Source organism: Calcarisporiella thermophila, assembly GCF_041956535.1.
Source record: "Calcarisporiella thermophila strain CBS 279.70 unplaced genomic scaffold VTP21scaffold_8, whole genome shotgun sequence".
Classification (NCBI taxonomy): Eukaryota; Fungi; Calcarisporiellomycota; class Calcarisporiellomycetes; order Calcarisporiellales; family Calcarisporiellaceae; genus Calcarisporiella; species Calcarisporiella thermophila.
The window spans coordinates 911,353-925,384 of record NW_027192198.1 but is presented as its reverse complement, the minus strand read 5'-3'; the positions used below and the strand labels follow the sequence as shown (position 1 = coordinate 925,384).

The 14,032-nt window shown below is 50.9% G+C and overlaps 8 protein-coding genes across 8 annotated transcripts; 3 read left to right on the top strand and 5 right to left on the bottom strand.

Moving 5' to 3' along the window:
* Nucleotides 1–63: 63 nt before the first annotated feature.
* VTP21DRAFT_11227 (uncharacterized protein) lies at nt 64–4,078 on the bottom strand (the record flags this gene model as incomplete). Its single annotated transcript, XM_069390650.1, has 10 exons — nt 64–555; nt 627–824; nt 893–1,011; nt 1,086–1,520; nt 1,593–2,025; nt 2,106–2,410; nt 2,498–2,636; nt 2,710–3,288; nt 3,358–3,713; nt 3,880–4,078. The coding sequence occupies 10 exons, from the start codon at nt 4,076–4,078 to the stop codon at nt 64–66; spliced, it is 3,255 nt and encodes a 1,084-aa protein (XP_069252777.1).
* Nucleotides 4,079–4,673: 595 nt separating this feature from the next.
* VTP21DRAFT_11226 (uncharacterized protein) lies at nt 4,674–6,209 on the top strand (the record flags this gene model as incomplete). The annotated part of the gene is made up of 7 exons (XM_069390649.1): nt 4,674–4,733; nt 4,799–4,865; nt 4,927–4,979; nt 5,045–5,355; nt 5,425–5,563; nt 5,634–6,083; nt 6,159–6,209. 7 exons carry the CDS (start codon nt 4,674–4,676, stop codon nt 6,207–6,209), a joined length of 1,131 nt encoding a protein of 376 aa, XP_069252776.1.
* A 749-nt stretch (nt 6,210–6,958) lies between these two features.
* On the top strand, nt 6,959–7,848 carry VTP21DRAFT_11225 (60S ribosomal protein uL2; the record flags this gene model as incomplete). The annotated part of the gene is made up of 2 exons (XM_069390648.1): nt 6,959–7,161; nt 7,278–7,848. 2 exons carry the CDS (start codon nt 6,959–6,961, stop codon nt 7,846–7,848), a joined length of 774 nt encoding a protein of 257 aa, XP_069252775.1.
* A 342-nt stretch (nt 7,849–8,190) lies between these two features.
* VTP21DRAFT_11224 (uncharacterized protein) lies at nt 8,191–9,525 on the bottom strand (the record flags this gene model as incomplete). The annotated part of the gene is made up of 2 exons (XM_069390647.1): nt 8,191–9,206; nt 9,300–9,525. 2 exons carry the CDS (start codon nt 9,523–9,525, stop codon nt 8,191–8,193), a joined length of 1,242 nt encoding a protein of 413 aa, XP_069252774.1.
* A 263-nt stretch (nt 9,526–9,788) lies between these two features.
* On the bottom strand, nt 9,789–10,702 carry VTP21DRAFT_11223 (uncharacterized protein; the record flags this gene model as incomplete). Its single annotated transcript, XM_069390646.1, has 3 exons — nt 9,789–10,053; nt 10,110–10,257; nt 10,678–10,702. 3 exons carry the CDS (start codon nt 10,700–10,702, stop codon nt 9,789–9,791), a joined length of 438 nt encoding a protein of 145 aa, XP_069252773.1.
* Nucleotides 10,703–11,267: 565 nt separating this feature from the next.
* VTP21DRAFT_11222 (uncharacterized protein) lies at nt 11,268–12,054 on the bottom strand (the record flags this gene model as incomplete). Its single annotated transcript, XM_069390645.1, has 3 exons — nt 11,268–11,467; nt 11,803–11,917; nt 11,977–12,054. The coding sequence occupies 3 exons, from the start codon at nt 12,052–12,054 to the stop codon at nt 11,268–11,270; spliced, it is 393 nt and encodes a 130-aa protein (XP_069252772.1).
* A 17-nt stretch (nt 12,055–12,071) lies between these two features.
* On the top strand, nt 12,072–12,724 carry VTP21DRAFT_11221 (uncharacterized protein; the record flags this gene model as incomplete). Its single annotated transcript, XM_069390644.1, has 3 exons — nt 12,072–12,214; nt 12,473–12,529; nt 12,616–12,724. 3 exons carry the CDS (start codon nt 12,072–12,074, stop codon nt 12,722–12,724), a joined length of 309 nt encoding a protein of 102 aa, XP_069252771.1.
* A 577-nt stretch (nt 12,725–13,301) lies between these two features.
* On the bottom strand, nt 13,302–14,016 carry VTP21DRAFT_11220 (uncharacterized protein; the record flags this gene model as incomplete). Its single annotated transcript, XM_069390643.1, has 4 exons — nt 13,302–13,463; nt 13,547–13,699; nt 13,778–13,871; nt 13,943–14,016. The coding sequence occupies 4 exons, from the start codon at nt 14,014–14,016 to the stop codon at nt 13,302–13,304; spliced, it is 483 nt and encodes a 160-aa protein (XP_069252770.1).
* Between the last annotated feature and the right edge of the window lie 16 nt (nt 14,017–14,032).

Sequence of the window (14,032 nt, the reverse complement as noted above, 5' to 3'; positions counted from 1 at the left end):
AAAAAAAAGCATTACCGTACGCTCCAAAATACTTTTATCGCATTCACCAAATAAGAAAAAAGGTTAGAAATGCCAGCCACCGGTTGCCGCAGGTGGGGGTTCAACCCGTACTGTCTCCATCTCTGTCTGTATTCTCCGGTGCATATGCAGCAAATAGTCTACATAGGACAGCCCTTCTCCCCCAGGGCCACCAAATTTATCCTCTGCTAGCAAAGAGACGAACTCGGCTTCAGCCTGCGCGTCTAGTTGTTGCCTCACCAATCTCATCCCCAAGTATTGCCTGCGCTGTCCTTGCAGGAACTCTACTAGCGCACGAAGTTGTCTGGAGATGTGCGTGTCGAGGGACGGAAGTGCGGTCAGATTGGGGTCAAGAGATTCGATGTGTTCGACTTGGAAGACATCGCGCAAGAATTGCGATTCGATCTGGCGGCCAATCCAGATAAACATCTGGTGGCCATTTTCAAGAAGATAAGCTCCCGCCGGATTGAGGCGCTCGTAGGACACCCGCACAAGGGGAGGGGTTTTGAAGTGACCAGTTTCTTCCGATAGCCCAGCCTAAAATTCCCAAAATAAATTAGAATATACCTTGATCCATCGGCATGGCTTCAAAAGGGACTAAGGCCTACATTCTCGGGCATCTCATGCACGGCAAACATCCGTGGATAAAGCAGCCCAATAGTTTCCGAAACCCCCATGGTCTTGATCATCCGCATGGTGTATACACGGATATCTGCGTTTAGATCGGGACCACCCCGAAGGGCTTTCGACTTGAGCATGGTAAGCGTATAAAGGGGTAGCAATTTGTAGGCTTCTGGGAGAATAAGCTGAGTTTTTTTTTTAAAATGCATTGGTTAATTAAGCTTTTATTACACACAGTCCCTCTCAACTTTACCTGGCCAGGAGAGGTCGAGGATGCACAGTTTTTGCGATATGCTGCCAGGATCTTGGCACATCGCTCGGTAAGAGCCTCGCGCACATCCTTAAGGGGCTTCTCAAGCGCCTGGTTAAAGGCTGGAAGAAAGAGAAAAGCACCTCGCTATTAGTGTTCGCGTTAGGGTTTTGCTAATTTGCGGTAGATATTTTACCTCCTTTAAGCAAGAGATTCACTGATGCATCAGCCTCAGCATGCCGGAAAACATTCCCAACCAAGTTTGTGACACCCACGGCCAAGTTGTGTACCCGCACTCTCCTCGATCCCTCTTTCGTCGTGTACAGCAAAGCACATTGAATATGGGCAGGCTGCTTATCGTCCAACCGCTCGTCATATCCAAGAATGACCCCAAACGCCTTATCCGCGTCGATACCGGCCAGCTCGAGGTCGGTCGGATTGCGCGAATGGAAGTGCCCAAGGTGCTCGACCACCTTCAGACCGGTGGAGCAACGAATACGCATCACAGCATCCTGGCCATGCTCTCGTAAGAGATTATGTTTGATATCGTGGGTAAGGCGAGTGCCATCCCGGGAACGAACGAACTGCGGATAAAAGTAAGTGTCTCCTCCCGTCTGTGAGGGTAGCACCGCTGTTAAGTTGGAAAAAAAAGGCTCAGTCACTCCAGCAAATATAAAAGTGGCCTAGTATACAAAATACAAACATAGTGTGGCAACATCAACATATGCGCTGGGGAAGAGGAACAGGTCGACACACACGCCCGCCGTTGCACATTGCGTCGCCATTGTTTTGTACCAAGCATCCTGGGGGGTGAAGAGTTTGCGTTCTCCCTCTGTGTTGTATAGCTTCGGGTCATCCCTATACTTCAGGGTCCCTGGACCACTCAGAGGGAGCGAAGTCAAGTAAATCAATAGTTTCCCGCCGGTGCTGGCCATCGCCTGCTGGGCTGCCTGCACCGCAGCGCCAAATGCCGGGTCGGATATCTTGTTATTTTTGAACATGTTCGGCAGAGCGTTAAACAAATCGGTGATCACTTGGCGAGATTCGAGTGGATCAACGAGGAAGCCGGAACTGAGGGGAACAAACATATCGTTCACATCAGAGACGACCAGCATCTGGGCTTGATCTAGCTGGGGCTAATAGTTGTGGCGGCAAAAGTATTTAGGCAAAATATTAAAAGAAAACGAATGCGGCGATCACTTTAGACGACACTCACCGACAAGTTGTAGAAATGCACTGTTCGGTCGTAAGTGATTATTCCTACACGAGCTCCTTCGGGCAGAATGCGCGTTTCATCGAAGAGCACCGCTTTAAGCGACTCGATGCATTGCTCTAGCATTCCGCTCTGAATCGAGTTCCAGGATACATCGATGGCGAAGACGTAGGCACCTGGCGCGGGATCACGAGATGAATATTCGCGAGGAACGGTAAATTCAACGGTGCCGTGTCGAAGTTCAGGGCGTTGTTCAAAGTCGAGGCGACGGCCCATCATGTCGAGGTTGCAGAAATACTCTTGTGGCACTAGAGTTGGAGCCAAAAAAAAAAAATTCAAACCAAAACTCAGGATCAATTCCGCTCGAAAAAAATCAAAATGACGCGCCACTCTACCTTGACTACCAAACCCACACATATTACATGTATACTTCTGTCCGCCCTCCGTGAATGAGACAAAAGGGTTTATATACGCCTTGCACCGTAGACATCTCACAGGACCAACCTCACCCGTTTCAATCACCGGAATAGGACCCTAGAAACATAGTTTCAAAACTGGTTAGAGACCACAAATCAAAAGGGGATGGAGCATTGGCAATCGTCCCCACCTCGTCGTGACGCAGTTTCGCCAGCGGCTGCACCACAACTCCCAAGGGCATGTGCACCGAGTTTAGGAGTCCCTCACTAAAGGGTATATTGTACGTAGTCATTCTCATGAAGCGCGGAACACAGTTCCCCTCATCGATAGCATGGAAGTCCGAACTTGCGAGGGGGACCGCAGTCTTTGAGCACGTCATATATGGTTGTTGCGCGAAATGCTCTTGATCCTGCTCCTGTACCATAACCGGCGACGGGATTTGGTTAGGATCGATCCGTGGACGCGCTTGCTGCTGGGGATGAGCATGCATAGCATGCATCGGACCAGGCTGTTGTTGCTGAAGGTGTTGAGGAGGGGTTTGTTGCGGAGCATGGGGGGGATGGCCAGGGGTAAATGCAGGAGGTTGCTGAGGATATCCTGGAGGAGCCGGCTGCTGAGGATGCTGTATGCCTTGCGGCTGAACGCCGATTGGTTGAGGCGGTTGCGGAGGGATGCCCGGCTGAGGGACTTGTGGGATGGCCTCTTGAGGAGAAACATTATCTGTAGCGTATACTCGTTTAGAGCGAGGTTTTGCTCCACCGGCAGGTCTCTAGATGTCGAGAACACACAATACATTAAGAAATTGGAAGAAAGAGGATCCGTCATCAAAAGAGCTTACGAATTGATTCAAGTTCATTGCATCCATCTGGTTGCTTACTGATGTCACGGCATCCTGAGGAGTGAACACCGATTGCTCATCTACGGATGACACAGGCCCGGGGCCTTGAGAGGGGAACTGTTGAGGAGCGGCTTGAGGACGCATTCCAGGTCTTGGCTGCTGAGGGAATGGAGGCCGTCCCATAGGAGAGCTTCCAGGAGCATTAGGAGGCGGATGGCCGGGTTGGGCACCCGGGTAAGGCATAGGAGGCCGCTGGCCTGGAGGTATGTTTTGAGGACCGCTCTGGGGAGGAGGTGGTCGATTGCCAGGTGGAAGTGGCGATACCCTTCCGGCCATTGGAGGACGCATTCCAGGACCTAAGCAGGATTAGAAAATAAGGGAGGGGATGAAAATGGTTAACATCGATGCAATAGAGTTAGCGAAAAGGGAGTTCAGAGTAGATCGGGAGAATAATTCCTTTCATCTGCGCGGAACAATATAAACCCATTTCGATCTAAAGATAGATGATGTGCATCTACTCACCTAAAGGCTCCCCAGGTCTTCCCATTCCTTGTGATGGCATTCCGGGACCCTGTGATCGATTGCCAGGTGGGAATGGAGGGCGGGCCATCCCGGGGCCAGGCGGCGGTCGCATACCTGGTGCCATAGGTGGCCGGGGTCCAGCCGGGAATGGGGGGCGCTGTCCGTGTTGCTGTGGGGGGGGTGGCTGTGATGCCTGCATTTTCCTACTGATGAATTCCTCTTTCGTCGCCTCGGTTATATTAGTGTTGATTTCTTTCTTTATTTGCTATCGAAGGCGCGTAACAGAAAGAGAATATTAAAGGTTTGATTATGTATTCGTCTCGCGCGCTGCCACGAAAGAGACCCACGTTAACATTTGACTACACCCATCCCCCACATCGCAACGATACACGATGGCTTAGCATCGTGACTGCCGCCGGCTATCCCCTCCTCATTGCACAAAGGTGTTCCGTCGTCGTAACCTTGAAGCACCACAAAATCACCACTAACTCCACTGGAAGCGTGCCTTGCCCTGAGGCCCCCTGAGAGGCAAGAAATTGAGGCGCGCTTAGAAGGTTGCCCAGGGATTTTTCGTTGGTGTTCTAAAGGGCATCAATTGAATCCCTCATCGACTTATCCCATTTTTGGAGAAGATATTTGAGTAAGAAGTAGTGAACCATTTTTTATACAGAAAGAAAAAAAGACGCTTGCCCACAATCTCTATACTTTCCATTCTACAATACCCCATCATCTTATATCTCCTCTGCCCCTCTTTGTTGCCACACTTGAATACTCGTTTAACGCCTTGCCCCCCCATGGCTACCATGCGCCCCAAATTCCAGAGGATAACGCGACACATTGACGACACTCTAGAGGTACGTCGTTATACTTCCATTTCCTTCGGCGATTGCCCGTGCTAACTTTCATTGCGCATCCTTAGCGCGAGACATGGGCTACTTTGAACAAGAAGATCCTAGCGGAGCTGATTGCGCTCTGTCAAGAGCGAGGTATGGCAGCGCACCCATTCCCAAGCCATGGGTAGATCCTAAATGTTTATTATTCATGTAGGGCTTCCCACAGAGGGTTCTAAAGAAAAGCTCATAAACGCGCTTCTTGATTGGGTATTGATTTATACGATAATTTTTGGATCTAAACATTTCAATATTTCCCCCCTTCCCTTTTTCAGAAGCAAAATACCAAACCCATACCCGCACCGACTACCCCCCGCCTTTACCCTGCCAAATTCTCTTCGCCCTCCTATGAGCGCGATTTAAACTCTAAACGCTTTAGCACCTTGTTCCTTGATGACAAATCGGGCCAGGATGAATTGATTTCCTACGATGAATTGATTATCGGCAAGAGACTGGGCTCGGGCGGATTCAAAGATTGCTTTGCGGGGGTTTACAGAGGTAAACCAGTAGCCATTGGCGAATTGCGAGTTGCCCAATTTACGGAGGAGGACATCATGGAGATGAAGCACGAAATCAATGTACTGAAGTAGGTGTCTATTTTGCTCTCCCCTGGTATCGACCCAACTCACACTACCGCACTTTTTTTTTGGACTAGACAGCTCTGCCACGAAAATATCATCCGCTTCATCGGAGTGTGTACCAACGCAAAGCATCTTTGCATTGTGACCGAGCTCTGTGAGGGTGATCTATTCGACATCATGCGCAAGACTAGAAAGCCGAACTTTAGCGTGCAGGTAAGGGGCTGCGGAAGAGTGGGCTTGTTCCAACACTAACCCGGTTTCTTTTTGCTTCGAATGCGCTCAGGTCACTTTAATGCACGACATATCTCTTGGCGTCTCCTATATGCATGCGCGCCGTCCGTCCATTATCCACCGCGATCTCAAATCCATGAACATTCTTATATCCGCCGACTTCCGCGCCAAGATCAATGATTTTGGCCTCGCCCGTATCCGCCCTCGGGCCAACGCCTCTCTCACCACCCTCTGTGGCACCCCACAATGGCAGGCCCCTGAGTTCTGGTCGACCAACCCGCGGTACTCCGAGAAAGTAGACGTGTATGCGTGCGGGTTGATCTTTTGGGAGATTTTGACTTGGGCAGAGCTCGGATATCCCTACCAAGACATGACAGAGCATCAGCTGTATGAAGGGGTGCGGGATAAGGGGGTGCGGCCATCGTTACAGACGCTGATAGGAAAATACCCCAACTCACTTCTGGAGCTGATTCAAGAAATGTGGCATAAGGATCCGAAGAAGGTACCCATACTACTTTATTTTCTTACAGGTCGCTTCGCTCACACCCCTTTATTGTGGGTTTTGCTTCATCCATAGCGCCCTTCGATGAATCAGGTGGTCGAGAGACTGGCAGAATATTTAGCATAAATTATATATCCAGCACCATTTTATCGCCCCTTTTTCGTATATCTTTTCTTTATTAATCCTCTGGTATTTTATTTTTCCTTTCATATTGGGATTGTTGGACAATTATTACACCTACATCTCTATTCTATTTCATTTTTTTCCCGCCTCCACTTCCCTCTCTCATTCCTTTCCTTTCCTTTCCTTTCCTCCCACCTTCCTTCAGCCCTTTGACCAGTATCCTGTCGACACTACACCTTAGTGATCGGCTCTATCCCAACGACGCCTCCCCTCCCCCCCTCCGCTCCCTCTTTTTATATTATTTGTTGATAATATCTCTGTAACCCTCGGTAAATAGTACATCTCACCTGCCCTCGACATTTTTTAGACGGAAGATTAAATTCAACAAGTTAATTAACTTAATTATGGTTAAAAAATGTTTAATAGTCGAAGGGAGACATCGACCTAGGGATCCTCCTCTCTAATCCCCTTAACACTTTAAGCCGGTGAGTAGTCTAGAGGAGGGCGGCAGAATGGATGGATGGATGGATGGACAGATCGATAGATGGATGAGTAGGGGAGGGCGAGGGATGGGCTAGTTTCCGTCCTCGCGAGGGGGGCTATTGGATGGAATGGATCGAGGGGATGGAAACGAAACCATGTCCCTCTTAAAATGGAATGCGGCGATCGAGCTTTTCCCATGTTTTTACCAAGATCGGCATGTTCTCATGCTTTCTTTCATGTCTCTCCCTCTTCCGATTTAGATTTAAACCATGGGTCGTGTAATCCGTGCCCAACGCAAAGGTGCCGGTGGCATCTTCAAATCCCATACGGCCGGTCGCAAGGGTGCCGCCAAATTCCGAGCCCTCGATTTTGCAGAGCGCAATGGATATATCCGCGGGATTGTGAAGGAAATCGTGCACGATCCCGGACGGGGTGCCCCTCTTGCCAAGGTTGTGTTCCGGGATCCTTATCGGTAAGTTAGCCTAAGCAGGCCTTACCAGCATCCTTGCTGGATGGCATCCCCGCCGCATTGGCAGTATCGATGGATGAACCGGGACTAACACGGGGCCGTTTCGTGGTGGAATGTAGGTACAAGCTCCGCACGGAGACGATCGTCGCTACCGAGGGTCTCCACACTGGCCAGTTCATCTACTGTGGTAAGAAGGCCGCGCTGACCGTCGGCAATGTCTTGCCCGTGTCGGCCATGCCCGAGGGTACCATCGTTAGCAACGTGGAGGAGAAGGTGGGAGACCGGGGCGCCCTCGCCCGCTGCTCCGGCAACTACGCCACCATCATCGGCCACAACCCCGAGACCAACAAGACGCGCGTGAAGCTTCCGTCGGGGGCCAAGAAGGTGATCAGTGGTAATGCTCGGGCCATGATCGGCATCGTGGCCGGTGGCGGGCGTATCGATAAGCCCTTGCTCAAGGCTGGCCGCGCGTATCACAAGTACCGAGTGAAGCGCAACGCCTGGCCCAAGACCCGTGGTGTGGCCATGAATCCCGTGGACCATCCCCACGGAGGTGGTAACCACCAGCACATCGGCCATGCCTCGACCGTGTCGCGGTTTGCTCCCCCTGGTCAGAAGGTGGGTCTTGTGGCGGCTCGCCGCACTGGTCTGCTTCGGGGTACCAAGAAGACCACCAACAAGGACCAGTAACCTTGTGTGTGTTTTTTTTTGTTACAACCTCTGTTTCTTTTGATGACGACTATTTTTTTTATACAACCACGCTTACGATTAGTTCTTCCCTTTCCTCTTCCCCCCTCAATAAAAGTAAACCGCATACATTAAATACAGTATGCACACTGGCCCCAAAGAAGGGGAAAACAAAAATAGAAAGAGCTATATACATTATTGATAAAAAATAATTAATATACATAACCCGGGAGGATGGAGGCATTAGTGGATACCCATTAATACTACACGTCTATTATGGTTACCAGGGCGCCCACAGAGGGATGAGGAGGTAAATACAAGGAGGATAGCGAGGCCATCGCGGGTCTAGCTGGGCAGACGACTCGAGATATCCAGGTATGAGGGTAGTGAGTCGGAGACGGGTAAGTTGAGGGGTGATTCGCGCAAGGCCGTGCGGTACGAGGGGAGTCGCATCAATTTTAGCCTTTCCAAGGGGGAGAGGCCCGGGGCTTCGCTCTCACCGTTGAGAGCCTGCGCCAAGCCCATATAATCCGACGCGCCCAAGGGCTCTCTGGTTTGTGCCGGAGAGCCGGCGATCGCGGGGACGGAGAAGCTCTCGCCGTAGGTGGGGAGCGTGTTCACCATCTCGCCGAACCGCTGATCGACGATCGTCACCGGCAGCGAGATATAGAGCTGCATATGATGCCTTCTCCTATCCGAGATCATGATGTAAAAGGTGATTTTGTGGCGTATGCGCAGACCAGCTATGTCTGCGTCGCAGCGTAGACCGCTCTGAGGCACTTTGATCGGGAGAAGGATGTCATAATTGGGCTTCTCCTCGGAATGCGCCGTCTCGACATCTTGACCCCCGGCCGCGAGGACGGTGTCGATGGCGCGCCTCTGCGTTTGCACGGTCAGAGTCAGGACCTCGGCCAACACCCAGTTGACCCCGCGGACGAACAATTTCTTCGACAGCATCTCCAGCCGGACATTGGCGAGGAAGTGGCTTCCCTTCACAATTCCCCGGGAGGGGAGCACGACCTCATACCGGACCTTCCTCTCCCAGCAGTTGACGAACGCCAGGGATTGCATCAGATCCAGCGAGGATGACAGCGGGATCCTGATGACTCGGATCGGGAGCTTGGTGGACAGGTTGGAGGAGAGGCCCGGCCGATCGATGCTCGCCTTGAGATAGTAGAGGACCTGGGAATGGTTCGCGTTAATGGGAGCGACGGTTTCAGGGGTCGAGCCTGGGAGGGTGATCTCAAACGGCCAGACATGGTTGCCGGGCGGGAGCGTGTGCAGCGACGAGACGAAGGTCCAGGTGTGGTCCATGAGCGTTCGGTCCTCTTTCCACGATTTCTGGTACGGAGTTGAGGAGGCTTCAGGACGCGAACAGGAGAGAAACGCCGCAAGAGAGCCAATGAGGAGCATTAGAACAAGCCTTGCTGCCTACCGCCATCCATCCAACTTACCCTCTACCCATCCGATCTTCATTTCGCCCAGAAAGCGCAAGCCTATGCTTTTCACGTTGAAATTGTCGCTCAGGCTCAGCACCAGGGTGCCACGCAATCTGTAGCCAGATGCCTCCGAAGCCATCCCATGGAGGATCACCTCGCCTTCCCCGCCGCCTGGCACCATGGTCTCGACGCGAATCTGGAAGAGCTTTACCGCATTGGAGTATAACTTGGGGGCATGCATAGAGGGTTCGACGTCAAGCGGTGGATGAAGCAGCACAGTTGCCGGTCGAACACGAGCAAGGGAAAAAAATTAAATGGAAGGAGTAAAATGGAAAAAACGTGGAGTTTTTATCTCACCGATCCGCCAGTGTCATTGGCCTTGTTAGGGTTTTCCACAGCGGCAAACCAGCCGCACAAGGAAATCGAGGAAAAGGAGAAGGAGGTTTGGGCTTACGGCCCGCCCCACATATATGGAAGCGGAGAGGCAAAATTACTATACTAGGGTTAAAAATAGCCTGAGACGCTCTTGACTATATGAAAAGCAGCCCATGTAAGGAAGAACGAGCTCTTTCTGAAACATCCGCCATAGCCTTGGCATCCAGTCATAAAACCTAGGGGAAACGGATCCGATCCTTCCCGCTTGCCTACGCTCTCACCCCGCACCGCTCTAGCTGCGACCCATAGCCGGCGTTGAGACGAGTTGCCAAGCAGCGTCGTGACCAAAAATCCTGAAACGCTGTCCATGGGATATTGTCCTGTTTGACATAGGCTTGAAATGTTGCGGTGTCATGTAAAAGGGAAAAGCCGGGATGAAACTCGAATCACTCAAGGCTGCCGTCCGTGGCTTTCCAAAGCAGCCCCACCGATTGCTCCAAAGTCAGTTCCAACTCCTGCGCGGCCGGGGCCTTGTCAAACGCGCTCAAGGACTTGCTCTCTCTATGCAAAACCTCTCCCAGTTTTTCCGGTCTTGCTACTAGGATGAATGAACACCCAGTATATCCTTAGCAATAGAGGAGAGTGGGTTCTTTTTCCCCTAATTGCACAATAAGTTGCTGAATCAGCTAGAGTGCCCATTAGATCAATCAGCTCCTAAGCTACTCTCCTGAAGTCTTGCTGGCTCTCCTGGTTTTCTATGAGGGATGATTTTCTCTTCCCGTAAATAATTCTATCTACTCTAGGTTAATGCGTAACAGATGAGGATAGTGTTCAGGAGGACGGGAACTGTTTATCTCTCTTCGGTAAAAGCCGATTGGAAATCAGCATCAGCATCGAAGGTTTGTTCCTATCCGACCGGCAGACACCTCTTGGCAGACCTGGCATTAAACCTTGAATGGACGGGTAACTCTATGTTTGAGAAGGGGACGGAGCCGTCTTTAGCCCGCGTCATTCTTACATAATATCGGTCCCCGATGGGCCATGATCCAGGACAACAAGAATGGTTGTCCAATGGGTACTCTATCCTCCCCTCCGATGCCTTTCCAATCTTTAATTAAATTCGCAATGCAACGGGAATATGATTTATTCTATTTCTTTTTATAAAAGGTATTTCGAGAACAGATACAGCCGGGACCCCAGGTGATGTGTGAAGACAAAGGATCCGAAAAGGGTAGAGCAGGTCTGGTTCGGGCTCCACCCTACCATTTTCAGTGTTCCACGAGTGGCCCATTTTTGGACAAAGGTATAAAGGTTCTCGTCAAGAAGTTCTCAATTTGAAAGCGCAGAGCGAGGGATAACCGCTGAAATAACAGAATCATACTGCTGCTTTAATGTCGGTCATTTTCGCTCTCAGGGAGTCAACTTTGCATCAAAGAAAAAAAATAAAGTTTATTCATAGTTCCAAGAGAGCCTCATAAATTAAGAGACTAGCAAGATAGGCCACGGAGGTAAATGTAGATAAACATGGGCACCCATATAAAAGCATACATGCTTATGTCAGGAGGAAGCTCCATCTTGATGAAATTAAGAAAGCAAACAAGAGCCTATTTAAAGGGGCTGGCATAATCCAGCTGTACCCTTGAGGATACAATGGCCAATGCAACAGTCGGTATCTTCCTTGCATTTTCCGAGTTGCGGTTGACACTTAGGGATAGCGTGGGCATTGGTCATTTGAAAAATGACAAAGAGAGTGAGTAAGAGGGTCAATCCGATTGCTTTGGCCATGAGGGCTACGATGAATTGATAAACTGAAGAAGTAGGATGAAGAATAAACGGCAATCCCAGGAATGACGATGGGTATTTATAGCAGCAGAGAGCTAAAGAGCCGGGTTCCTACCCCCAGGACCTAGTCGTAATATTTGATTACAGCGCATCCTCTTGCATAGAACAAGGTGCGCAGAATCAGTCGACCGATGCGGTATTAGCCCTGGCTCTGCAATTTCTGCTATCTTTCTGCATCCACCATGCTGAAGAATTTCACAAACATGCACCCGCCTATAACGTGAGCTGGTCTATTTCTTTAGGGGTTCTGCCGCTCCCATCTCATGTGAGCAAGGAAGACCTCTCCACATGCCCTGCTTACCTCTAGGATATCCGAGTAGAATAATTTTCCAGTTCCCCTGTATTTTGTAGAGAATTCGTTTTTTACCCTCCAGTTCCTTAGCGTCACGAAATTCACGCAGAAAGCTGAAGTGCATCTACATATAGAGTGGGGAAGAACAGATGCAAGAAAACTAGAAATTCAAAGAGAACTTACTCGAGTTTTTTTTCGAAGCGAGTGATGGCCGCCTTCATCACCGTTGCGGACTTGAAACCGTCCTGTTTCGACGCACATCTCCCCTGAGAATCCACATGATCTCTGCCTACTATAGGGCATTCTCAGCCGCTTCTTTCCCTGAAGAGAAGTGCAATTGTTTTGCTTGTCCGAAGAGGATCTTCTCACGGCATGTCGATAACGTGAACGAATGTTTGCACAACGTACTCTACTATATCAAGTGACTAACGGGACCAGGTTGAATTTGGAGGGGACCATTGTTTATTTGGCTGGGTTCATGTAGAGGAATCAGCATTCGTTGATGCTCAACCAATCTCTTTTTTTTTTGCATCCAATTCAGTGAAAAATCCTGCATTCCGGAAGCAGCGGAAAGCCTTCCGAAATGCCGCTCCTCATCATGCAGATCCCCCCCAGATTGGAACAATTTCCTTCCAAGCCACAGAAGCCTGATCTGGCTTACTTAATTGCCTCTTCTCAGGGAATTTCCCAATCGAGGTGGCTCAGCGCATTGGATCCACTCCAGCCCTCGAGACGGGCATGCATCGAGGATACAAAGCATCTTCAAGGCCCTGTCTTTCTAACCTAACCCGGACCTCCATGGCGCTCTCTGTTTACGGCTAGCAGGCCCATGATAGGAGAGGGAGCACGGCTGCCTACTAGGGCTCATGCAGAGCAAAAAGAGGCGGGCGGATTGGCCTTCTACACCGACCCTCCTACCATTCCTATTTGAAATATTAACCGCTATAGGCCTAGCTATGGTACAGGCGTTCCTGGTTTGAACTGCTCCGCGAGAGTTCCCAAGGGGAGAGATGGATTGGTTTTGCGTACCTCTGCGACGATGGGGGGGAGGCCCTCCAGACCTCCCTTTCGGACCGGTGCTATCCCGTTCATACTGGGCTGACGGAGAAATGGAAGGCTTCGAGCTTGGCTGCTAAGAGAAGGAGGAGGTGGCCCAGGTAGGGGGAGGTCAATCCGATGTTTGTCGAGCTGGCGCAGACAAGACAACCACGAAAGAGTGCCTCTTGAGCCGGTCAAAGCTGTGATCTACACGGATTCCCGCTCAAGGTTTCAAAACTTCATTCTTGTTTTGCTATTCGCATATGTTGGATGTTTGGCAGGGCCTGTTTGCGATCTGTGTCCTGTACTTGCGAGAAAAGAGAGGTCTTCGGTCTGTGCCTTGTCAGCCGCCCTGCCACTTGAGCGGTGAAGGCGGTGAAAGGAAGATATTTTCAGTCTCGGTTTTTCGGTAAAATAAAAAATAGAGGCGAGGCTTGAATGGGAGCAGGAGAAGAAATTAAGGAGGCAAGCTACGCCTCGTCGAGATAATCTCGACCTGGATTGCCCCCCCTTCTCCTTTGTTTTAGGGACAGGAGGGCCGAGGGCTTTGCGGGATCCATACCCACTGGAGGCGCCAAAAAGCCATCCATTTGCAGCTGGCAAGCCGAATCTATTAAAACATGCAAGCCATCCTAGGGGGATCCGAATGGGGGGGGGGGTTCATTAGGAGATGCGGGGGTTTGGACATGCAGTTGTACGCGATGCATTGGCCCACATCGAGAAATAGAGGCATCTCAATTAGCCGAGGAAGGGGGAGGGAGGGAGATCGGTCGGAGGGTTTGAGGAATCGAAAAGACATTTTCGAACACTGATCCAAAACCGCGTCCGCACATTTTCCAAGGAATTGGCGGCGGAGTTTGGACTTGCGCTAAGAACAAAAAGGCCATATTGCCGGATGCACTCGAACAGTCGCAAGATCTCGGGGCGAGCACAAGCGGTGTTTAACCTCGTTTGTTCGGCCCACAAGCGCATCCGCGGCCCTCGCAACCCGGCGTTTCGCCAGGGACGATGGCCGCATCAGCTTGCGAGCAACCCATCTGCTGCAGACGGAGGTGCATGGATTGCCAGAGGAGGAGGAGGGGAGGGGGAGGGGGGGAGCGCGGCCGCATACTTGGCCGCCTGATCCTGCTTCGCATCTGGGCCGATTTTCGCCAGGCGTGAGGGATGGGCGGGCGAGGAATGCATGCCCCGGGGGCCCACG